The sequence below is a fragment of the Lissotriton helveticus genome, chromosome 7, assembly GCF_964261635.1.
Source record: "Lissotriton helveticus chromosome 7, aLisHel1.1, whole genome shotgun sequence".
NCBI lineage: Eukaryota > Metazoa > Chordata > Amphibia > Caudata > Salamandridae > Lissotriton > Lissotriton helveticus.
The window spans coordinates 12,958,482-12,985,264 of NC_136068.1; the positions used below are offsets into that span (position 1 = coordinate 12,958,482).

Below are 26,783 nucleotides of genomic sequence, written 5' to 3' on the forward strand. Positions count from 1 at the left end.
GTTCCACCTCAAGAATGGGAAATCTACCTGACAGCTTTGTACAGAGTAAACACGAGTATTGAAGCGGCCGAAAACACAGAGAATAATAGCGAAGGAAACAACGCGCCGATCGGATACGCCTCTCCGTTCTCAATAGAAATGCATATCCGAAAGGCGAGATCCACAGGCGCCTCCGGCCCAGACCAAATACCAATCAAGGTCCTACAGGCTGACCCTAAGGGCTGGAGTAAGATGCTCTCTCCCCTTTTTAACTTCATCTTCAAAACAGGAACAGTGCCAAAATCCTGGAAGGGGAGTATCATAATACCGATTTTTAAAAAAGGATCAAGACATCAGGCTGGTAACTATCGCCAAATAGCATTACTAGATGCTACAGGGAAAATCTTTGCCGCTGAAGTGTTGGACCAACTAAAAAACTGGGCATTTTCTCAGGATTTAATTCCCTTATATCAGGCCGGTTTCAGGCCAAAGCACTCGGTTATTGATTACATCGCGATATTACAAACAATCCTCGACAAATACGTTGTAGGAAAATCCCAATCGGTATACGCAGCTTTCATCGATTTTTCTACCGCATTTGATCGAGTAGACAGACCATCTCTCTGGAAAAAACTGAGGAAGCTAAGAATTCCTGAACAAATATTACAAATCATAATTACACTACATTTGCACATGTGGTGCCAAGTGCAAATGGGGTGTGAAAAGGGCCTGACCAACATTATTCCAACAGCAAATGGACTCAAGCAAGGGTGTCTCCTAGCCCCCTTGTTATTCTCACTATACCATAGTGATTTGCCTCAGCACCTGCAACAAGTGCCAAGTCCGCCTCCAAAGATCGCTGCCCAAAACGTTCACGCTCTCTTATACGCAGACGATATTGTAATGTTAGATCTTACGCCCTTTTGTCTGCAAAGACTTTTAGACACCCTGAACAAATACACTCAGGAAAACTTCTTATATCCAAATCTCACAAAGACAAAAATAGTTTCCTTCTCAGGAAGAAAAAGAAGTACCAAATTCCGTTGGAGACTCGGTGCTGGAACAATAGAAGAGACTGACGAAAACACTTACCTGGGCAGGATTTTTACTAAGACATTAAAAAACAATTCACTGATTAATAACCTGACTAGGAAATCCGAGGTGCATGCTGGAGCCCTTCAAAGACTATACACGGCTTCAGGTAACAGACATTTTTCAGCCCTTCTCAAAGTATATAGTACAAAGATACCTCCAGCTTTATAATTTGCTTTGGAATACATTCCAATAAAACAGTGGTCATTCCTGGACCAAAAAGAAGGGAAGATACTGGGGAAAATGCTGAAGGTATCACAATCTATTCCGGTGCAAGCCCCTCGTCTCGAATTCTCAATCACGAGTTCCTATTCAAGAGCCATTGCAAACGTCATCAGGTGGGCATATAACCTGCTGCACGCAAAGGATGGAACTCTCCGTCCACTACTTAAAGCCGAGACTTTCGACTGTGATGCTTCGAAACAAATATTCTTCAGCAACATGTCCACTGCATTTAAACTAGCTGAGATCAATGTTAACCTGCTGCTTACGTGGACTCCATCACAACTGAAACTTTTTTTAAAATGTTTTACCCCCAGACTCAGTTACGATCTTGACTTTTCACATTGTGCCAAATTGACTCTGTATAAAAGCTTTGCGGAAACAATTCACCTAAGCAAGTGCAACAATACATAGACTTTCAGCCTGATTCATCAACGGGCCGTTTTGCGAGCCCCTAATAGCGATTCATGGCGAATCGCTATTGAGGACTCACAAAACGGTATTCATGTAGGAATTGCTAAATAAATAGCGATTCCTACACATTCCTTATTTGCGAGTAACAATTTGCTACTCGCAAATAAGGAATAACTCCCCATTCATTCCTATGGGCCAAAAGGCCCATAGGAATGAATGGGGAGTATCCCTTATTTGCGAGTAGCAATTTGCTACTCGCAAATAAGATAGCGATTTTAAGGGTGCCAGGGGTGTCCAAAGGACACCCTGCTGTAGCACCCCTTAAATGCACATTTGAACAGGTGTTGCGCACACACATGTCCAAAGGACATGTGTGTGTGTAACATGCAAAAGAAAACAATGCACTGAAGTGCTTTTTACACTATTTTCGCAATTTACCACCAAGTCAGACTTGGTGGTAAATTGAGACCAAATATTGCGATTTCGCTATTTCTAATTGGTTGATGAATTGCATTTAAGGAATCTCTATTAGAGATTCCTTAAATCCAATTCCTCGCAAATATGCGATTTCGGTAATAGTGATTTTTGCATTTGGGATGATGAATCCCAAATGCAAAAATCGCACTCGCAAAGGGCCAGATTCTCAGAATCTGGCCCTTTGCGAGCGCAAATCAGCTTGATGAATCAGGCTGTTTAATCTTTCGCACGGCGCTAGGAGAACAATCATCCTGTTACGGCTTGGCATTCTACCAGTGCTAACCATAACATCAAGATGGCACCTAAATGGATCTTCATTATGTAACCTCTGCTACGGAGGGGAGCAGGATGTAGAACATCTTTTATTCACATGCCCTAATCCAAAAGTAGTGGCAGCTAGGACAAAACACCTGAATCCTATATACATTAACTGCCGTATTACTACTGTAAAGGACTTGATCACAGTATGTAAATTTCCCCCCAATGAATTAGTTTGTTATAACTTTTATAAATTTTGAAAACCTTTTTTAGCTTTGTATTAATATGAAATTCTAATCGCATTTGTAACTGAATTTTACCGTACAAAATTTGTGGTCCTCAGCAGAGTACTAAAACAAATAAAATAAACTTGAAACTTGAAACTAACAGGCTTAGCGTGAAGCTTGATAATAGGAGAAATGTCACTTAGCGACATTTCTCCTATTATTTTGCTCTGGAGCGCCCACTTTGCATCTCATTAGAGATGCAAGGGGAAGCGTAGCGTAGTGGAAAAAGGGTGCTAACATGCGATTTTGCATGTTAGCTCCCTGTTGTAGATAGAGCGATATTTTTATCTCCGCTTCTTTGGCTTTTAAAGCCAAAAAAAGCAGAGAAAAAGCCCTTGATAATATGCCCCAATGTGTTTTAAAAGTAAGCTCCTTCAGGCTCTAGGGTGGTGCAATCGGTGCAACCGCACCGGGCGTTGACTTGGGGTGGGGGCGTCATTCTTCAAAATGTCTATTATCATTTTAAAAGTACCTTCTGCCTAGTTCCTGGCCTCCAGCAACTTTCAGACATTAAGTGAATTGTCAAGAGACGTCCAGTGATTAATCGTCTTTTTGGAAAAAGATGGAGGTTTGTCTAGTGGAACCCTCCAGTTATTAGCTCACTGTTCTTTGTTCGGATTTAAACTTATAAACGACAAGTAACAATAGGGGCCTCTGACAGAAGCAGAAACACACTGATCTGTTTCCATTATATGCTCTTTGTCATCTGTAGGGTACACGTGCTTTGCAGCAGGCACATTAACCCTCTGCGCTACCTTATGAGAACTCAAAACGTGCGTTAAACAAAACACCGATCTCTGCAGCAGGCCCATCAATCACCAGAGTTTTCTGGACACTTTTACTGGTTCCCATAAAGTTGCTGGAGGCCAGGGGCACCGCAGCAGGTGCTTTATAAAATCATAATGTACTTGAAAACACTGCACTCCCACCGCCCCCACCCCAAAGGACAGTGCCTGGTGCAGAGGCACCAACCACACCGCCCTAGGGCCTGCCCTGCTCACAATCACCACTGACTGAGGAGTGCAAGTGTCTGAGCGTCACTCAAGACCCCGAGCTCCTGGAGTAAGACAAGTGTCAGAGGGTCACACAAGACCCCGAGCTCCTGGAGTAAGACAAGTGTCCGAGGGTCACACAAGACGCGAGTTCCTGGAGTAAGACAGGTGTGGGCAGGTGGCACTGACTGGACAGGTGTGACCGACCTTACCGTGCACTCTGAGCTGTGCTGTGGCCTTCTGTCGCCCCCCATGACCCACGTTCATTGTCACGATGTAGTTTCCGCTGTGATACGTCTGCACATCTGTGATCCGCAGAGACCCGTCCGGGAGCAGTGTCTCTTGGCCGGTGGATTGATGACCATAGAAAGGATGAGGACTGTCAACGAGAGCGATGATGACGTCATCTTTGCTTGGCCTTCCACCCCTGAACCAGACAACATATTCTAAACGCCCCTTGTACCGCACAGACAGGGTGACGGTGTCTCCCACCACCGCGGTCACCACATCTGGAGTGATTGACAGCTGCGCCGCTGTGCACTGGAACAATGACGTCACCCAGACTGACGTCACCCAGAGTGACGTCACCGAGGCTGAAAGAAAACACAGAAGAGAAACAACATTAGAGGTGCACGGCTGAACCCCAAAAACAACAGACACCAGTGGGTGCCAAGAGACAAAGTCAACTTTATCTAGATGAATGGATTACATGAAAGCATCACAATATCAGCGCAGAGCTACAACTTCTACACTTGAAGTCCTACACAACTTATTTTAAATAAATACGCAATTATCCCAACTCATTCGAGAAAACTTCCTGATAAAATATACATAGTTATTCCCCCAGTTAACTCCATAATCCTATGCCAGGGTTACCGAATAATACAAAATCTAATCAAGCTCCCGTAAACACAGCCTCACAGAGAGTGTGGTGTAAGCAAGGGTCTTGTCTCTTCACCCTACTCGTTCTTAACTCAGTAACCTTGACTAGTCTCCCATCAGCCCACACGCAGCTCTTTCTCCCCAAACCTGGGCAGCATCACTGACCCGAGACCCCTAATGTCCATCACAAAGGCTTCAGCAGTTTAACCCATCAACTTTTACTTCTGGACAGACACAAGGGGGGCCATGTAGTCAGCTGTAGGGTCACAGAGGTGGCCACACCTACTATGAAAGACGCGTCACTTCCCCCACCAGCCCTGATGGCAGATATTGGCAATAACAGGGGTCTATCATCAATTCTCGCCTCGAAGCCGCCACACTGGCCTGGATCAATAAATCGGTGGGTTTTGAGATCTGAGGGTCTCTGAAACAGAGTGACCTGCCTGTAGGTTCTCACCACATGTAGAGCACATTTACTAAACTTTCACGCATTGCAGCGCATCAAGCAACGCTTCTGCACTGCGTGAAAGGGAGGGAGCAGAAATACACACTATTTACAAAGATATGGATCATTCCTGCTCTCCCCTTGCACTGGTGCACAGTGTGCTGCTAGCGCCAACGCAGGCCCCAAGGGGCACAATAGTGCAAGGGGCTGTATTACAGACAGGATTGTTTTTGTGCAACAGGGATACCTTCCTGCACATAAGTAATCCTTTAAGACATTTTCCTCTTTCTAGGTGCACTGCAGAGCACCGCTCATGTGGAAAGAGAATATAATGAGGAGAAATAAACATATTTCTCCTCATTACGCCTTACTTGGGAAAGCGTCATAAGTTCACGCATTCCCAGGTTTAGATGTCTTTGTAAATCTAGGAAAGCGCCAACATCCATGGGTGGCCACCTCGCAACGCCCATGCTCCACCCTTGGAATGCGCCAACATCCATGGGTGGCCTCATCGCAACGCCCACGCTCCACCCTTGGAATGCGTCAACGTCCATGGGTGGCCACATCGCAACACCCACGCTCCACCCTTGGAATGCGTCAACATCCATGGGTGGCCACATCGCAACGTCCACGCTCCACCCTTGGAATGTGCCAACATCCATGGGTGGCCTCATCGCACCGCCCACGCTCCACCCTTGGAATGCGCCAACATCCATGGGTGGCCTCATCGCAACGCCCGCGCTCCACCCTTGGAATGCCTTCCAAATAGAAATGTAGCGTGATGCCGCTCATGCAACTGCACTGAGTTACATTTCTTCCCAAAATCACGCGAGATGGCGCATATCGCCCCTGATGTGGCTTTGTACATCTTATTGTTAACTTTGCGTTGTCCGTGTGTCACTTGTCATGATGCAAGGGCAACACTAAGACGGCTTCATAAATATGGAGGCATATTTATCATTTTTTCACACAACGCAATGCCCCAATTCACCTGGCTGAACTGAGTAAAAAGGGAGAGGGCGGGAATGTGCCATATTTACAAAGATATGAGGCATTCTGCTCTCTCCTTGCACTGGTGCACGGTGTGCTGCTAGCGCCAACACATGCACCCTTGCACAATAGTGCCTGCAGTACAGACGGGATTGTTTTTGTGCGGGAAGGGATACCTTCTGTGAGAAGTTAGCCTGGCATATGATGTCCACTGGTTCTAGTGGGCACGTTGCACCAGTCTAATCGACCCTTATTGATGGTGGTTGTAAAGTCAACCTTACAGAATGCTATCCTAGGGGTAGCAGTGGCCAGCAGTCATCAGGCTAAGACTTCAGTAGGCGAGTTAAGCAAGTTGTTTTACCAATTATGCGCCCTGCAGGTAGGTCGCCCCCCCAGCCGCCACACGGTCCTCTGGTGTAGCTGCCCCCTCTGGATCCTTGCTCCTGCTCCTGCTGACTGGTGTGACGTGGCGTGAGCCCTCCTAGGCTCTCCTAGCCCGTGTTCTTTCCTACTGCTTTGGTGCCCTTCTTGTGCCCCTTTCCCCGTTTTTGCTTCTGTACCCCCTCTCCCTCGTTCTGAATTGTGCTCCCCTTCACTCCTGCCTGGTTTCTTTTTTCCCCCTTGCTTCCGCCGTTTTTCCTCTGTGCCCCCTTCCCCACTTCTTGCATTCTGTGTCCCATTTTCCCGCCGCTGCGTCCCGGCTGCCCCGCCCCCCGCTGTCCCATTCGCCACCCCGCTCCCGCCTCCCAGCTGCTCCTCCCTCCCTCTGCCCCTCATATGGAGGCCGCGCAGCACTGAAGGGAGCGAACATTGACCCTGCCTGCAGGTAGGTCGCCCCCCCAGCCGCCACACAGTCCTCCGGTGTCGCTGCCCCCGCTGGATCCTTGCTCCTGCTCCTGCTGACTGGTGTGACTGGCGTGAGCCCTCCTAGGCTCTCCTAGCCCGTGTTCTTTCCTACTGCTTTGGTGCCCTTCTTGTGCCCCCTTCCCCCGTTTTTGCTTCTGCACCCCCTCTCCCTCGTTCTGAATTGTGCTCCCCATCACTCCTGCCTGGTTTCTTTTTTCCCCCTTGCTTCTGCCATTTTTTCTCAGTGCCCCCTTTCCCCCCTTCTTGCCTTTTGTGTCCCATTTTCCCCCCGCTGCGTCCCTGCGGCCGTGCCCCCCCCGCTGTCCCATTTGCCACACCGCTCCCACCTCCCAGCTGCTCCTCCCTCCCTCTGCCGCTCATATGGAGGCCGCGCAGCGGCCGCGCTGCTGGCGCGCCTAAGGCAAGCCCGTCTGCGCCCGTCCGCACCTGGACTGCGCCCAGCGCCAGAACCTCTGGCCCTTACCGGATGCAGGGAACTCGACTGAGATACGACTCCGCCACCCTCAACGTATTCAACACCGGCCGACCACCCGCCTGCTAACGAGCCACCCCGAAGCGAACCCACGGACCCTTTGCCTGCCAAGCCTGCAAATTCACGTGCCTTCGATCCTGCACCCCGCCCAACGTACACAGCAACAACAACAACCACCTAAAGTGCATCATTCTCAACACCCGCTCTGTCCACAAGCACGCCGTTGAAATCTGGGACCTCCTCGATACAACAGCACCAGACGTCGCTTTCCTCACGGAAACCTGGATGAACGACTCCTCAGCCCCCGACATCGCAATAGCCATCCCGGGCGGCTACAAAATTACCCTGAAAGACCGCGCCAACAAAACTGGAGGAGGAATCGCCATCATCTACAGGGACACAATCAACGTCACGACCAGCGGCGAAGACACCCTCTCCGCCGCCGAACACCTACACTTCCAGACCCACACCGAGCCCCAAACCACCCTCAGAGGAACGCTCATCTACAGACCCCCGGGCCCACGCACACAATTCAGCGAAACCATCGCCGACCTCATCAGCCCACACGCCCTAGCCTCACCAGAATATATCCTCCTAGGGGACTTGAACTTCCACCTGGAGAAGAACAACGACAACAACACCACCACCCTGCTCGACAACCTCGCCAACCTCGGAATCAAGCAACTGGTAGACACGCCCACCCACCTCGCTGGCCACATGCTCGACCCCATCTTCTCCGCAAGCAACCACGTCTCCTTCAGCCACTCCACCGGACTACACTGGACCGACCACAGCTGCATCCACTTCACCTTCAAGAAGACCACATCCCACCACCACGCGCAACAGATCCCCCGCAGATGCTGGAGCAAAGTCACCACAGACCAGCTAACCACATCACTGAGCCAGAACCCACCAATCGACACCCCTGACACCAACGACGCAGCCCACAACCTCGCACAGTGGATCACCAACTGCGCCCTGAAGAACACCCCAGGCAAGACCAACAACAGGAAAACCTCATGGTTCACAGACGCCCTCAAAACCGCAAATAAATCATGCCGATCCCTCGAAAAAACTTGGCGCCATGAACGGTCATCTGAGAACATGACAGCCCTCAAGAGCGCCATCCGTGAATACCACCAGATGATCCGCACCACCAAAAAGACATCGTTCAAAGAGCGACTGGACAATAACACCCACAACAGCAAGGAACTCTTCAGCATCGTCAAAGAGCTCTCCAACCCCAGCGCCAGCAACAACGACATCACACCATCACAAGACCTCTGCAACTCCCTCGCCACGTTCTTCCACCGCAAGATCGCAGATATACACGACAGTTTTGGACCCGAGACCCCGCCTCCAGTCACCAAACCTACAACCCCCACCACCACCCTCAGCGCTTGGACCTCCATCAGCACGGAAGACACCACCCACATCATGAACACCATCCACTCTGGCTCCCCCTCCGACCCATGCCCTCATCATATCTTCAACAAAGCCGACACCATCATCGCACCCCACCTCCGGAACATCATAAACAACTCCTTGACGTCAGCCACCTTCCCTGAGAGCTGGAAACACGCGGAGAACAACACCCTTCTGAAGAAATCCACAGCGAACCTCAAAGACCTCAAGAACTTCCGCCCCATCTCTCTTCTCCCCTTCCCGGCTAAAGTCATCGAGAAGACCGTCAATAAACAGCTGACCACATTCCTTGAGCCAACAACTCCATCGACCCATCCCAGTCTGGATTTCGAGTCAATCACAGCACCGAGACTGCCCTCATCACAGTCACCGACGACATCAGGACCCTGATGGACAACAGGGAAACAGCCGCTCTCATCCTCCTGGACCTCTCTGCAGCCTTCGATACCGTCTGCCTCCGCACCCTAATAACCCGCCTCTACCACACTGGGATACAAGGAAAGGCCCTGGACTGGATCAGCTCGTTCCTCTCCAACAGAACCCAGAGAGTCCGCCCCCCGCCCTACCGCTCCGCGGCCACTGAGATCATCTGCGGCGTACCCCAAGGCTCCTCGCTCAGCACAACCCTCTTCAATATCTACATGAGCCCCCTCGCCAACATCACATGCAAACACAACATCAACATCATCTCCTACGCCGACGACACCCAACTGATACTCTCCCTCACCAAAGACCCAGCCACCTCCAAAACTAACCTCCAGGAAGGAATGAAAGACGTTGCGTAATGGATGAAGCACAGCCGTCTAAAGCTCAACTCCGACAAGATGGAGGTCCTCATCCTCGGACAATCCCCATCCGCCTGGGACAACTCCTGGTGGCCCATGGCGCTGGACACCACACCGACACCCACTGACGACGCACGCAACCTGGGATTCATCCTGGACTTCTCCCTCATGATGACCAAACAAGTCAACGCCGTCTCATCCTCATGTTTCAACACCCTGCGCATACTCTGAAAGATCTTCCGGTGGATCCCCACTGAAACCAGAAAGACGGTCACCCAGGCCCTCGCCACCAGCCGACTGGACTACGGGAACACCCTATACGCAGGAACCACAGCCAAACTTCAGAATCACCTTCAGCGCATACAGAACGCCTCCGCACGACTAATCCTCGACATCCCTCGCCACAACCACATATCCGCACACCTGAGAAACCTGCACTTGCTCCCCGTCAACAAAAGAATCGCGTTCAGGCTGCTCACCCACACACACAAAGCGCTCCACAACATGGGCCCCGAATACCTCAACATGCGCCTCTCGTTCTACACCCCCACCCGCCAGCTCCTCTCCACCAGCCTCGCCCTCGCCACCGTCCCACGGATTCACAGAACCACCACTGGTGGAAGATCATTCTCCTACCTGGCCGCCAAAACATGGAACTCCCTCCCCACACACCTACGATTGACCCAGGACATCTCACCTTCAGGAAACACCTCAAAACCTGGCTATTCGAGCAGTAACAGCACCCCGCCCTCAGCGTCTTGAGACCCTCACGGGTGAGTAGCGCGCTCTATAAATGTCATTCATTGATTGATTGATTGATTGATTATAATCCCGAAAGTACCAAATGAAAGGACACCACACTAGGTATATATCAAATATATATGTATTTAATCTAAACACAACCCCTCTGCACTCTTTATGAGGCAAGAGGTAAAAATACAATACAAGTCACACAATTAATATGCGATAAGTTGCACAGTATACGTTATGCCCTAGGGGCCTCACAAACCATATACTAAGAAAGTGGTATAAGAACCATGAGAGAATTAGAAAGCAGCCCTGGGGCCTGTGGAATCATGGGGCTACTCTAATCGACCAAAAGTTAGGAAGTAGGAGGCCCACGGGAGACGCGTGCAGTGTCTAAACACAGGTGCGGGTTACCATTGACTTTCTATGGAGATCGTAAAAGTTACAAATATATAATTTAAGGACACTTCCGGATGGACTAGGATGGAAGCCTTTTAAACTATGACACTTCGAGAGTCAAGACCCACGGGAGCACCAAAGTACTCATGTTACCTCACCCAGGGAAGCCGGGTGCATAGGTGTCTTTTTGTGTCGGGTTTCGTCGTAGTTTTCTATGGAGAGCTGCAAAGAAGTGCTGCAGGCGACCAGATGAAAAGTGTCCGGGAGGATCCAAGGGTGGATCGAAGATCTGTAGAACCTGAAAGCAGAAGGGACAGAGTCTGGGTCACTAGCCAGTGACCAGGAAGAAAAAAGGAAGGGACCAGGCGATGTCAGGTGATTTCAGGTGAAGTAGTCAAACTTGTCTCTTCAGGCACGAGGTCCAGGAGCCATTGACGATGACCAGGCGCTGGATTCGAGTTGTACCACAATGGATCTAGTTGACTGCGGTGTCGGTATCCGGATTGGACCCAACAAGCCTTGGCAACCGTGACCCATGCAGGATGTCAAGATTGGCTCTGTTTCAGACCAGCAAGGTTTGTGGCGTTTCTCCTTTGCAGGGAAGTTGGAGCAAGCCTCGAGCAACCAGGAAAATGAGTTACTTTTAAAATGGAGTCTTCAGGGGGCTCACTAGCCAATGGACTAGGAATCGGGAAGATGCGTCAAGCTCAAATGCAAAAGCGGGACCCACGGAACACTCGTGGAGTGTGGGTGCATGGGCCTCGGTGCAAAAGGTGCTCGGGGCTGGGGTTTTAAGCACCCTAAAGCACAACTGCGAGATACCTCGTTGAAGGAGTGCAGCTTGCAAAATGCAGGATGTCCAGGAGTTCCAGTCCCACGTCTCTCTTGTCCGCCAAGGGTCTCAGCTTTGCTGTGGATGTGTGTTGGGATCAGAAAAGTCTGGAAGTCCAGGTCCTGTGTCGCAGATTCTTTGGGATCCGGCGGGAGCCTCAAAAATGCAGACCGGCAAAGTTACTGTTGGTGCCTGTTTGAATAGGGCGGTCACTCCTTGATCACAAGGGAGATATCTTCCATATTCCAGTCAGAATGGAACGCTCAAGGTCCAGGATATGTCTTTCAAAAATTCGTCCAGGGTAATCTAAAATCCTAGGGACACAGCTCCTATACTTATACTAAGGATGGGGGCTGGACTGCCTGGCTAGGTCCCTCCTATGGGTGGACCTGAGAAGGGGGTGGTTACACCCCTTTCTCTTGGTCCAGTTTTATGCCAGAGCTTGGGCTGTGGGCCCCAGAAACTGGTTTGAACTGGGCTATGCATGGAGCACCTTGTGTGCCCCAGGCAGTGTCTGAAAAGCATTCACTGAATGCAACCCTCCCTGCCCCAATACACTAAAGCCTGTCTGGGGAGGTGCTGGCACCTCCCTGGACAGGAAACCTATTGTCCAAGCCTCCCCTGCTGGAGTTTCGTCCAGCAACAGGAGGTCAGACTCGTGTCTGTGGCAGCAGCATCCATTTTGTGATGCTGAGGCTCTGTTTAACTTTAACCGGGTAAAGCAGTAACTACATGTCTTCTCCCTCTAGAAGGGTGGAATGCTACCCCCGCCACCAGGACAGGTGGGGGGGGGGGGGTACTATTCCAAAGTGTTTGACACCTTACACGACATGTTTTGATTAAGCCAAACCAAAGTTAGCATTAACCCGCGAGGATTATAATGCACTTAAGTGTATATGGTATAGCTATATCATGGAACAGCTATAAGGAGATGGTTCCGAAAGCTGCAGAGGGGGCTCAGCTCATGCTAGGGCACCCTCTCACATAAAACTAATCACTCTGCCTCCAGGATTGTCAAGGCCTAACATAGGAGTGACTTATAGGTGTATATGTGTCTATATGTAAAGGTAGATATAGGGATACGCTATCTAAGTAAGGGGTGATTACACCACCTTACCCAGGCTGTGTGAACAGACCTGTGCTGTCAGTTTGGAAGGCAAACCAGGGGTGGCACAATACATGCTGCAGCCCCTGGTAGGCCTCAGGTGAACTTGTGCCCTGGGTACACTATACAGGGGCTCACAAGGGTGACCCAGTAACCAATCTGGTATGTACCTAAAGTACATGGTATCAAGTTAGAGAGAGAACAGCTGGGTTGTGAGTCTGATAAGCAGGCCCTCAGCCACACTAAAGTCTCGAAAAACCACAGAATCACAGCAAAAAGTGGGGGTGACCATAGAAGGCAGACCCTACTCTCCTACACAACCCCCCCCCCCCCAACGCAGGGACATTAAACTAACCTTGACCAGTTGAGCCTTCATGTTTTAAGTGGAAATATCTGGAGAGTTCATCTGCATTGGCATGGTCAGTCCCAGGCCTATGTTCCACTGTAAAGTCCATCCCCTGTAGGGAAATGGACCACATGAACAGTTTGGGATTGTCACCCTTCATCTGATTTAGCCACAAGAGGGGCTTATGGTCTGTCTGAATCTTGAAGTGTGTGCCAAACAAGTTATGGCCTCAGCTTCTTCAGTGCCCAAACCACAGCAAAGGCCTCCCTCTCAATAGCTGACCAATGTTTCTCTCTAGGGGTCAGCCTTCTGCTTATAAAAGCTACTGGCTGGTCTTGACCATCTTTATTCAGTTGTGAAAGCACAGCACCTACCCCAACTCAGAAGCATCTGCTTGAACAATGAATTCTTTGGAGTAGTCTGGACTTTGCAGAATTGGTACAGTGCACATGGCCTGCTTCAGGTCATCAAATGCCTTTTGCAGCTGACTGTCCACGGACATTTCTTTGGCATTTTCTTGGAAGTTAAGTCATTAAGGGGTGTCACTATGGAACCATACCCCTTGACAAATTTCCTGTAGTACCTAGTCAGACCCAAGAAAGCTCTGACCTGAGTCTGGGTGGTTGGAGCAGTCCAGTCCATTATGGTCTGGATTTTGCTCTGCAATGGTTGAACCTGGCCTCCACCTACAAGGTGGCCCAGGTATACAACCTGACTCTGCCCTATCTGGCACTTGGTAGCCTTGATATAGGCCTGCCTTTGGCAGGGCCTCCAAAACATTCTTCAGGTGGATCAGGTGATCTTCGCAAGTGGAGCTAAAGACTGCAATATCATCTAGATAAGCTGCACAGCAGTCATCCAGACCTGATAAGACTTGGTTCACCAACCTTTGGAATGTGGCAGGAGCGTTTTTCAGACCAAAGGGCATCACCACAAACTGATAATGCCCACCCGGGGTTGAAAATGCTGTCTTTGGCTTTGCATCATCAGCTAGTCCGATCTGCCAGTAGCCAGCTGTAAGGTCAAATGTACTCAAAAACTTGGCAGATGCCATTCTGTCAATGAGTTCATCTGCCCTGGGTATTGGATGGGCATCTATCCTAGTTACAGCATTGAGGCCTCTATAATCCACGCAAAACCTCATCTCTCTCTTACCATCTTGGGTGTGAGGTTTAGGCACCAGGACTACTGGACTGGCCCAAGGGCTCCCTGAGGGCTCAACGACTTACAAATCCAACATCTTTTGGACCTCTGTCCTGACACAGTCCCTGACATGATCAGGTTGCCTGTAAATCTTACTTTTAACGGGCAGACTGTCCCCAGTATCCACTTCATGAGTGCACCAGGTAGTCTGACTTGGAGTCAGTGAAAACATATGTATGTAGGACTGTAGAACTTGTCTGTAGTCCTGCTGCTGTTGGTCAGTGAGGCTGCCAGCCAAGGCTACACAATCTACTGAACCATCATCAGGGTTCTGAGAGAGCAGGTCTGGGAGAGGGTCACTCTCTTCCTCCTGTCCCTCATCAGTAGCCATGAGCAAGCCCATGTCTGCCCTGTCAACATATGGTTTCAGTCTGTTGACATGAAGCACCCTGTGGGGGCTCCTGGGAGTTGCAAGGTCAACCAAATAGGTGACTTCTCCCTTCTGTTCAACCATAGTGTGGGGTCCACTCCACTTGTCTTGGAGAGCTGATGGGGCCACAGGTTCCAACACCCATTCTTTGTGTCCTGGCTGGTAAACAGTCATCACAGCCTTTTGGTCATGCCAGGCCTTTTGCAATTCCTGACTAGGTTTTTGAATGCCTTTTTCATGTACTCGGCCATCCTGGAGCAGAGAACAAGTACAAAGTCCACAATGTCTTGTTTGGGATGTTTGAGAGGTAACTCCCATCCCTCCTTCACCAGACAAAGAGGTCCTCTTACAGGATGCCCAAACAGAAGTTCAAAAGGGCTGTAGCCAACCCCCTTCTATGGGACCTCTCTGTAAGCAAACAAAAGGCAGGGCAGCAGGATGTCCCATCTCCGCCTGAGCTTTTCAGGGAGACCCTTAATCATGCCCTTTAAGGTCTTGTTGAATCTTTCAACTGGACCATTTCACTCTGGATGATAGGGTGTGGTGAACTTGTAGTTCACTCCACACTCCTTCCACATTGCAGTCAGATATCCAGACATAAAGTTTGCACCTCTGTCTGAGAAAACCTCCTTCGGAAAACCCACTCTTGAGAAAACTCCCAGGAGGGCTCTTGCCACAACAGGTGCTGTTGTGGTCCTAAGGGGAATAGCTTCTGGGTATCTGGTGGCATGATCCACTACCACCAGAATAAATCTGTGCCCAGAGGCTGTTTGGGGATCCATTGGTCCAACAATGTCAATCCCTACATGTTCAAAGGGAACCCCCACCACAGGTAGTGGTATAAGGGGGGCCTTTGTGGTGCCACCTGATTTGCCACTGGCTTGGCAGGTGACACAGGAGCAACAAAACTCCTTGGTATCCTCCGACATATGAGGCCAGTGAAAGTAAGGGACAAGCCTGTCCCAAGTCTTGTTCTGGCCAAGATGTCCTGCAAGGGGAATATCATGGGCTAGTGTGAGAAGGAAGCCCCTGAATGCCAAAGGTATGACCAACCTCCTGGTAGCACCAGGCTTGGGGTCTCTAGCCTCTGAATACAGGAGCCCTTCAACCCAATAAGTCTTATGGGTCCCACTAGCATTCCCTGTAGCCTCAGCAGCAGCTTGCTGTCTGAGAGGTTCAAGAGAAGGGTAGTGCAATTGCGCCTGCCTCAGATCTGAAACTCAACCTGATCAGGCTCAAGTTATTCTAGGACAGTTGCTTTCTGGGTCTCACAATCAGCTTGTAAATTGATACTTGTATAGCGCACTACCCACCCGCAAGGGTCTCAAGGCGCTTGTACGAATACCGCTGTGGAACCCATCCTGGCTTTCCCTGTGAGGTGTTAACTCCTGGGCACCCCCAAGGTGGAGGCCAGGCATCCTTAGCATTGTGGGGGCCATTGTGGAGATTAAGCAAGCTATTGCCCAGAGTTGCAGAGTGGGACTCCATGATTTGAATAGGCACCGAGGCGAGAATTATCAGGTCCGTGGAATTTTTGAGCCCAAGACCCGCCGAGGCGGGGAATTGAACCCTGGTCCCGGGCTAGACCTCTGCATCAGGGTCTTCCGCTCTAACCATTGAGCCACAGCTTCCTCAGAAGGCGGATCCTCTTCCTGAGGCAAGGGGAAGGCACTGCCTTAACCCTACTGCTTCTCTCCCTGGTAGGCAACTTGTCCATTGTTCCAGAATCCAGGACCTGTTCAGTGTTGCAATTTCTGACCTGTGACCTAGTCACAGCAAGGACATGTGCTGATATCCCTAACATTTCTGCATGGGTCCTATACTACACTTCAGCACAAGCTGAAGTCTCCAGGCCATTTCAAAGCAAACATCCTACAGAGAGGTCTGAGCTAATCACAACCTTTTTGAGGCCAGTTACCCCTCCCCAAGAGACATTAACAATTGCCACATGGTTGTGACATTGCTAGCATTGGTCACTAGGTAATTTTCACCAAGTATGATCTGTCCAGGGTCCACAACGCCAGGTGTCACCATTGTGACACTAGCACATGTGCCCCTGTAGGCCTGAGCCACTTTGTAAATGTAATGTAAATGTAATTTGTACTTGTAAAGCGCACTAATACCCCAACTGGGGTGTCCTGGCGCTGTAACGCATACCGCTGTGGAACCCTTCCTGGCTTTTCCCTGTGAAATGTCCACTCCTGGGCACCCCCAAGGTGAAGCTAGGCACCCCTGCGCTGTTGGGGCCGTTGTGGAGATTAAGCAAGCTATTGCCCAGAGTTGCAGAGTGGGACTCATGATTAGAATAGGCACCGAGGCGAGAATTATCAGGTCCGAGGAAATTGAACCCTGGTCCCGGACCAGACCTCTGCATCAGGGTCTGCTGCTCTAACCATTGAGCCACACTTCTCCACTTTAATTTGCCATTAATTAAAAAAGGAGTTTGTCTGTACTTGCCCAAGTTATTGGGACTCACAGTAGAGGACAGAATTGTGTCCCCATCACAGATCAAAACAGCTTGAGTTGGTATTCTGACTAGGCCAGAATCCATCTCAGTTACCAGGGTTAACCCTACTAAAACATTCTGTTGAGAGCCACCACGTGGAGCTGAACTAGAGGGAACGGTTGCCTTAGCGGCAATGGTGGCTGGAGCGGCCTCCTTCTTGGCGCAATCACTGGTCCAGTGAGTATTTACTTTACAAAACTAGGGCCATGGTTTCTTTGGGCCTTCTTTCTTCTTAGATTGCTGGGAGCCCCCACCATTAGAAGCTTTTTGGGGACCTTGAGAAGACTTCTAGTCTTTGCTTTCTTCCCACCCTTTTGGTCTTGCTTCTTTGGTCACCACCTTGGTTCTGTGCCTTCTGCTTCACCCTGGTTCTGACCCATTTGTCTGCCTTCTTTCCCAATTCTTGGGGAGAGGTCAGACCAACCAAGTGCTGATGCAATAACTAATAGTGAGTGACAGCTAGCTCAGAGGTCACTAGAAACTTTCTCGAATTCACAAGAAGGGATTAGATTCTGACAACTGCATAAACATGACAACTTTGTTTCCCAAGAATAAGAAATATATCTCTCAGAGTTGCGTAAACAATAGATAAGTATTTCACTCAGTCAATCGTGCATGCTTCGTTTCAACAGAGTTGTAGAGAAATAGAGAGACGGGCGTTTTCAATAAAAAGGATTATTGAACAGTCTTCTTTCTCATACAAGAGAAGTGAACTGCTACAATTATTAAGAAGACTGCAAAGTATAATGCCTACAGCGAGAATAGTATTATAAAATAATACTGTAAAAGCATTGTATGGTTTCTAAGCCATATAAAAATACATACATAAATAACATTGACTAAAAATACTCAACTGGTGCTTCTAAAATACGCCGACCCCAATATACCTAACCTAAGTTCAGCACGAGGGAAGAAGTAAGTATTGTGTAGCATAGGTTTAGTTGTTTTGCCAAGAATCTACCAAAGGTTTCTGTAGGTTCTAATCAGCTCCATACCTTAGTTAGAATGAAGGAGGTCTGGTATCTCAGTCTCAGGACTCGATTTCCCAACACCCCGCAAGGGGAGCTTGGAAACACTGGAGCTGGATTCTCGGCAAGAGAAGGGCAGCCTCTTGATCAGTGTGTCAGCTGGAGAGTCGGCTTCTTTCTGCACTTGCTGTAGCGAGCTGCGGCGGGCAAGTAGGTCTTCGAACTGCTCCGAACCACCGTAGTTTGCCATAGCAAGTGAAGGCATATTTATACCTTGAAGGTGTTTAGGAATGCCATAGTTTGACGTAAAGTCGGGCATATGAACGTCAGGAAAGAACCCCTAGGGAATAGTTGTTATTTGCAAAATACATGACTTCCTTGGGCAAATCAATATTCAAGCAAGGGGAAGTTCCCTGACTGCTTAAGCCGATTTTCCAAGAAATCATTGTGACGTTTGGTACGGGTGAAAGTAGCCATGCCTGTATTTGGGTAGCATGGTCTATGCCTAAATAAGGGATTGATTTCTATGCCTATATAAGGGCAATGTGAATTGTACCTATATAAGGGCATGAATCGGGAAAATTCACTCTGAGCTTAAAATGCCACACAACACTCCTTGATGGTCCTGTTGAATCGTTCAACCATCCCCTTCGTCTCTGGGTGATAAAGTGCACACTGCTTATGTACAATCCCATTATACTCTAAGAATTCTCTCATTTCTTTAGAGCAGAGTTGCAACCCATTGTCTGTCAATAAGCTACTTGGCAAAACTTCCCTGATGAATACTTCTAGTAGAAACTCTATGACAGCCCTCGTGGTGTTCCCAGACACAAATTTCACTTCCGGCCACCTGGAGTAAAGATTTATGAGTACCAAGATGTAGGGTGTACGATGTTCCCCAGTCAAGGGACCCACAATGTCTAAAGCCACATACACTCATGGACCCACAGGAAGAGGCCTACACTGCATGGGAGGTGTGTGCTGTTTTAGAACCTTGTCACTGGCGGAGCATGGCAGACAGTCTCTTATTTTCCTCTTGATTTCGAGATCCATGCTGGGCCACCAGTAGTCTAGCCGCAATCTTTGTTTGGTTTTGGTAACTCCCAAGTGCCCCTCGGGGGCCAGGTTGACTAAACTCTCTCTCAAGGTCTTGGGAGGGACCAACCTTGTACCCCTAAAAAGACAATCATCTGTGAAGGATAGTTCATTTCTCACCATCCAGAATAGTCGAAGAGTCTCTTCCCACTTGTCTTAGTCCATACAAACACCCTTTTTACAAACTTTATGTAGGAGCATGTCAGCTCTGAGAGCTTCCGTCCAGCTTTTTTCTTCAATGGCTCCTTGAGTGATGACGCACACGTTCCCTACCTGCATTTCTTTATCAACCTCATTATCCTCCTCCACATCGACTGCTTCATCATGACCCTCACTCACCAGGTGAGAAAGACAGTCATCTACAAGATTACTCACTCCCGGTATGAATTCCACCTCAAATGCGTACTCTTGGAGGCTCACGACCCATCATCTGATCCTGCTCGAGATGGAGTCTAGCCCTTTCTTGCTGAAGACTTCGACCAGGGGCTTATGATCGGTCATCAGGTTAAACTTCATTCCCCACACAAAGTCTCTGAATTTGTTTATGGCCCAATACGCCGCTAGTGCTTCTTTCTCGATTACCGAGTAATTGAACTCGGCCTTACGTAGCGAGCTTGGGAAAGCAACTCCCGGCCACAGAGTGCCCACCCAGGCAAGGCAAACCTCTCTGAGCCGTCCCAATGGCAGAAGTCACCCGTGAAGCGCAAAGTGAGCGGAAAAGGGAACACAGTGCTGCCTCTAAACGCGCCCCACTCCGATGATCTTCTCACCAATACTCCACCTCACTGATTTGACACACGACTGGTAGGGTGCCCCCAATCTCTGACCTTCCTCCTCAGAGCCAAAGCACCGCTCGCCAGGCGACAGCATATAGAACTAACAGTCTGAGATAAGAGCGGTGCATAGCCGGTACTTCATAGGATGAGATTAACCAAGACTCCGGCAGAAGGTAAGGGAATAATTTTCCTTTCTTTTAATTGTAGTTGTTCTTCTGCCCTCGTCTAGTAAAATGCGCTCCACACTTTGTAGCATACGTTCCCAAAAGGCAGCAGGAAACTCTCCTCGTAGTGCTCACGGTTCCGTTGCAGTACACCATCGGAGTCTTTCATTCGCGTGTTAAGGTCACTTTCTCTTGTGCTGCTCTGCTCCCGAATTCAAGTCAGTTGCTAAAAGCACAGGAGACGCAGATGTATAAAAGGTGACACTTATTTTTTTAAGTACAACGAAAAGGGCCACAACTGTTCGTCTTGAAAGCCTTCTCTGACTCCACGCAGGGAGCTCGCCTCAGAACGTTCGCCACTGTGACATTCTACAGTATACCTTCAAAAGTAAGAATTCTGAAGGTTGGACAAGAGATATCGGGACTTGTCACCCATGAGGATATCAAGGCGCTGATCACCGGAGAGGAATGAGGGAGGCTATCAAGGACTGGGGACAGAGGAACCAGAGGCTGAAGGTTTCTCTGCTGAATCTTATAAAATATGTGGTGAAGTTATGGCCAGAGTGCTGGTCAAGAGTTTCAAGGATCTGTTGACTATGGGAGAGTAAAAGTGAGTTCAATAGGGCAGGTATACCGGTTCTTCCTAAGCTGGATCAGGACTGCCCTAAATGTGTCAACTATCACCCTATGTTGTTGACAACAGCAGATGTAAATATATTGACAAATGTGTTGGTGAAACAGCCAAAACCACACAAAGCAGACTTAGTACAAGAAGAGCAAGTGAGCTTCACAACAGGACGATGCCCATAGAGTAATTTGAGATCATCAGCTCATGTGCTGTGGGTGGTGAGGAGAAGGGGGTCCCTTGAACGGCAGTGCTGTTGAATGGAGAAGAAACGTTTATTAGGTTCCACGTGACTTCCTCTTCAGGGTGCTCAGCAGTTCAGGCTGGGGGAAGGGATCATTAAGAAGGTCGAGCTGCTATACCAGAATCCAAATATGAAGGTCGATAGTCGGGCACATTTCATATCGACAGAAGGGCTTGGTAAGATTGTCCTCTGTCCCGACTGTGGTTCCTTGCACCCTTGGACCCATCGGCTATAAACATAAGGGACAATGTTGACATAAAAAGTGTTAAAAGTTGAAAAGGTGACTGCTAAAATGCTACAATAAGAATCAGAGTCCTTCACCAGTAATAAGTCTACATCTGTTTATTTACTAGGTATCAAGTACCCCATTATAGCACTTGACTCTCTCAGGGTAGCGAAGCAGAACAGTACAAGACCTACTAAGGGGGAGCGGTGTGGCTAATAACCACAACAACACTCAATAAAGCATTTCCAGCCAAGACCTTGTCTTATAAAAATCAAAAGTATTTTTATGGTGCAAACAGTATTAAACATTACCCCTTAAAGTGCAAATATGTACATTCAGGTGGATGAACATACATTTGGCGATATAATCATCTCACATCCTGAAAACTATACCCGCTATAACCCCAATCGATACTGGATACATTATCATAATGTAAGGGGGGCATTACCAAGAAGGGTGTCATCACATCAGTAAAAGCAGCAACATGTTATATTTCACCATTTTACCCGCCCTGAAGTCAATGTGAATAGTACCAGCATGCGATACATGTTATAACCCACCCTTGAAGTCAATAGCATTCATTATACTGTAAAACCATGCTCTGTTTACCATCTTCCATGTCAATCAAGCACTGAATTGAATGACGTGTCCCAGAGCCTTTCTTCTACTTTATTCAATGTGTGTCTGCAGCTCTGGGACACATGAATGGGGATCCCTGCACTCCTGAGTTTATATTGAACAGCTCAGGCTCTGAGAGACCTTCAGAGTAGAAACAACCTCTCAGAGGGGCATAAATATAGACCTGGGGTAACTAGGGTCATTTTTTTAGAAAACCCTTTCAAGGGGACAGGGTCATGGCTTCTGTCCCTTCCCTTCTTGGGGATATAATCAAATTGTAAGCTCTGCCAGGAGCTTGTAGGGCGCTGCTATCGTCCACCTGACACGGACTTTGACTATGAGATGAGGTGCTTCCACGACCCCTATGCAGGATATCTCAACACTTTCTAGTTTTGTCATCTTGGAGTTGAAGAGAGAAGGAGCCACAGCCAGGAGCACAAGAGGACACAGACCCAGCCCCGTCGCAAGGGTTGGGAGTGGCTCTGAGAGCCAATGTATGCCCTGGAGTTACTGGGTCTGATGTGAAACCATCTCCTGACTGGTTGACTCTGTAAAGCTGATTTGTGCCGCGTTGCGCTGTGCTGCCGTGCTCGTGCCCCCCACCCCACCCAGAGAGTCAGAAACTCCTGCATCGTCTCCTCAGCAGCACCGGCCCGCCTTGTCGCAAACATAGGAATATAGGAGCTGAGGGTGGGCAGAACCGAGAACACCAAGATTAGGACCAGCAGCAGTCAGTGAGACTGCAAGGCCCTCTAGGCCAGGAATAACAGACACCACAGTGGAGGACCAAAGGTGGTGAAAAATTCATGAACTGAAATCTGAGCCGTAGGGGTTATTGTGCAACAAGGACAGGCATTAGGTGTGAGCCTTCTAATCCAATGCTTCAAGGAGGAGATAGACAGGAGAAATGTCCAGGGAAAAGGAAGGGTGGAGGCGGCACTGACAACAATCAGCCAGTCAGGACGGTGGAAGAAGTACAGGCAAATCCTGTGTGTTTTTTAGTGGCGCCACCTTTTTACTTTCCCAGGCCCTGGGCAGTGGTAGACTGTTAGTTGGTGCTGCATAGCTTTGACTTTTTATTAAACTAGTTGACTGTTTTAATATACAGATAAACTTAAGAACATAGTTAATAATCACTGGCCTCTGCCAGAGCTAAAGTACAACAAGAACAGAGTCCAACACAATAGAAAGGGAAAGGAAAAGTGGCAGAGACTGAGGGACATATTTTTGAGAGCTTTGCATCATGCTTCCAAACTTTATGGCAGATTTAGCAATTAGAACTGGCTTTCACAAGGATGAAAAAGTACATGAATGATTTATCCATTTTTAGAAATAGCAACAAAAGTTGCATCATGCTTCCAAACTTTATGGCAGATGTTTGAAGCCGTGCAAAGCCACCCTGCGAGGCGATGAGTGGCATCATAAATCTTGAGTGAAGTGACACATCGCAAATCATCGCTGATGCCGTACTCTGCGCAACGGAGGCATTCCATAGGCGTTGCGGTCGGTGTTCCCATGAAACTCCCTAGGTTTTTGACTCATTTACAAGGACTTGTAAAACTGGAAATGTGCCAAAAAGATAAAGAGGAGAAATATCTTTATTTATTCCCATTTTTCCCCTTTCTATATGTGATGCAGAACTCAGGATTGCTTTGTGCAGGAAGATTATTAAGTCCTTGCCTGAGCCAAGATTGTCTTTTTCCTCTTGGATATTCTCCGTAACACACAATAGGAGACACTCACCAAGGTAGGAACACTTCGGAGAGGGTTTTGTACACACCGGCTCGCTTCTAACCACCTCCCTCCCAGGAGATATTCCCCAAGGTAGGAACACTCTGGAGAGGGCTCTGCACACCCACCAAGCAGACACTCCCCAAGGTAAGAACACTCTGAGAGAGGGCTCTGTACACTCCCAGCTCCCTTCTATCCCCTCCCTCACAGGAGGCACTCCCCAAGGTAGGAACACTCTAGAGATGGCTCTGAACACACAGACCAGGCTCCTTTCTCTTCACATCCTTCCCAGGAGATACTCCCCAAGATAGAAACACTCTGGAGAGGGGTCTCCACAAACACATAGCTCTCTTCTCTTTACCTCCCTCACAGGAGACACTCCCCAAGGTAAGAACACTCTGAGAGAGGGCTCTGTACACTCCCAGTTCTCTTCTCTTCCCCTCCCTTCCAGGAGACACTCCCCAAGGTATGACACCTCTGGGGAAGGGCTTTGCACACACCTGGCTCCCTTCTTCTTACCTTCAGCAGACACTCCTGGAGATAGCAACACTCCAGAGAGGGCTCTGTACACATCCAGCTCCCTTCTCTTCACCTCCCTCCCAGGAGACTCTCCCCAATGTAGGAACAGTATGGAGAGGTCTCTGAAGACACAGACCAGGCTTATTTCTCTTCACCTCCTTCACAGGAGACACCCCCCAAGGTAGGTACACTCTGGCGAGGGATCTGCATTCAAACCCGGCTCCCTACCCTTCACCTCCTTCACAGGAGACACTCACCAAGGTAGGATCGGTCTGGAGAGGGCTCTGCACACACCCGGCTCTCTTCTCTTCGGCTCCGTCCCAGGAGATTATCCGCAGGGTAAGAACACTCTAGAGAGGTCTCTGCACACACACACCAGGCTCCTTTCTCTTCACCTCCCTCCCATGAGACTCTCCCCAAGGTAAGAACACTCTGGAGAGGTCTCTGAACACCAATCTGGTGCCTTTCTCTTCACCTCCCTCCCAGGAGGCTCTTCCCAAGGTAGGAACACCCTGGAGAGGGCTCTGTACACTCCCAGCTCCCTTCTCTTCACCTCCTGTTAGGATATAATCCCCAAGGTAGGAACACACCCATGTCGCTTCTCTTAACCGCCCTCCCAGGATATACTCCCCAAGTTAGGAAAACTCTGGAGATGGCTCTGTACACACCTGGCTCCTTTCTCTTCACCTCCCTCACAGGAGATACTCCCTAAGGTAAAATAAACAGCTGATGGACAGAATGCAGAAAAATGTCATACATTCACCCTAGTACAGATATATGGGCCTAAATCCATTGTTTTTTTGCTCACCATGCCATTCCAGTTTGAACCCAGCCATATGCAAATCAGTCTTGACCCTGTGCCCTATGGAAATAGTCCAGCCCGAACTGCCAAGCCAGGTCCTCCCTGGACTGGAAACAAGTGGGAAGATATGGCTTGGCAGTTCGGGCTGGACTGTTCCCATGAGGCACAGGGTCAAGACTAATTTGCATATGGCCATGTCTGAACTGGGGTGGCGTGGTGAGCAAAATAACCATGGATTGAACCCAGATCTGTAACGGGGGGTGAATGTTTTGCCAATGTGCAAAATTCCATCCATCACCTTGTGTGTTTTACTCCTCAAGGTAGGCACAGTGTGGAGAGTGCTTGGCACACACACCACTCTCCCATCTCTTCACTTCCCTGTCCCCAAGGTAGGAAAACTCTGGAGACTGTTCTGCACACACATCGGGCTCTCTTCTCTTTACCTCTCTCTCAGGAGACACTCCCCGAGGTAGGAACACTCTGGAGAATTGCTTTGCACACACACCGGCTCCCTTCTCTTCACCTCCCTCCCAGATCCTCTCTTTGTGGAACAAGATCTCATAAAAGTCATTAAAAGAGATGACGACCTCCAGGACACGACTGCACATGGATGTGGATTGAAGCCATGGACAGCAATTAACTCTCATCCTGGAGATTAGGAGGTCTCAGGCCAACTTGTAACATTGGTACACACGAATGGTGCACAGTTAGTAACAATAGTGCACACATATCGTGTACATCTTTTAACAGTGGATCACTAACTGTGTGAACACTCACTCTTTACTCTGTCTCCTCTATAATTCCCAACTCATGTGCTTGGAAGACTTCTAAAGGTTCTTTAAGTGCTTTATAAAAACAATGAAAGAATACATTAAGGAGTAATTCATAAACACACCTGCCTCTCCCTTCTTATGTCATGCTTACGTCATTCATCAGAGACGTGGATTTCCACATTCTTGGAGTTCTGAGCCACCAACATAGCATTTAGGTAGTAATGATGTGAGGTCAGTTGCCTCTATCTATAAATGACACAATGTGTGACCCTGGGAATCTCCTGTGTGTGCGGAAACTACAGGCACCGGTCATGGTGTCTCACCCGTCACTTGCCTCACCTGTATGGATCCAGCCCCAGCGACCATGAACTCGTCCACCCGGCCTCCAGCTCTTCAGGGAAATAACCATTGTGCTTCAAACACCAGGAGCTGAGCTCACACTTGAGCTGGAAGAAGAGTTCAGTGTGGAGATCCCGCCCTGTGTCCTCACTCCCCTGTCTGCAGAGACAGGACTCCTGTGTGCAGCAAGTGTGCCTGCACTGGCCCTGTGTCCTCACTCCCCTGTCTGCGGAGGCAGGAGTCCTGAGCCTTTCACAATCTGACCCTTGAACAGTCCTGTGTGCAGTGAGAGTGCCTGCTCTTGCCCTGTCTGCAGACAGTCTCCTCCAGCCCTTCGTGCCAAGGATGTCTCCTCCCCTCTCACCAGCTGTGACTCCATGGGTCTGTGGTTAGAGCTGGTCACTCTTCTAAGAAAACCTCTGCATGAGTTTATTTCACAACCAAAGTCAGTACCTCTTTCTCCAGCAGGAAACGATTGCCAGGTCTTTGGTTATATTTTTAACTTTGCAGGCCTGCTATCTCAGACAGGACATGGAGACGCTATCGCCCAGATCCAGAAAGATTTTACATCAAATTTGCATTACTTTTGTAACACAGACCTAAAGCAAAATCAAGGTTGTTCTTTACAAACCAATTCAAATGGTGATTTGTGTTGGTTTGTAACAAAAGGTAATGCTGCCCAATGCTCTGCCTTGCATTACTCTGCTTCAAGGAAGCATTCCACGAATGGTTCATGGCCATTCCTGTGCATCATCTGGAAAAGGACTGGGGCTCCTGTATGTAGGATAAATAAGCACTGACAGGGAAT

General features: G+C 48.9%; 1 protein-coding gene across 1 annotated transcript in view; it reads right to left on the reverse strand.

Moving 5' to 3' along the window:
• LOC144767769 (uncharacterized) overlaps window positions 1-26,045 on the reverse strand; it is a 116,902-nt gene extending 90,857 nt beyond the window's left edge. Inside the window, exons 1-2 of the mRNA XM_078651151.1 lie at window positions 25,976-26,045; window positions 3,934-4,284 (exon numbers count right to left, since the gene is read on the reverse strand). Of these exons, the coding sequence (XP_078507277.1) occupies window positions 3,934-4,284; window positions 25,976-26,045 (421 nt within the window). The remainder of the gene's footprint in view (window positions 1-3,933; window positions 4,285-25,975) is intronic.
• Window positions 26,046-26,783: the final 738 nt, after the last annotated feature.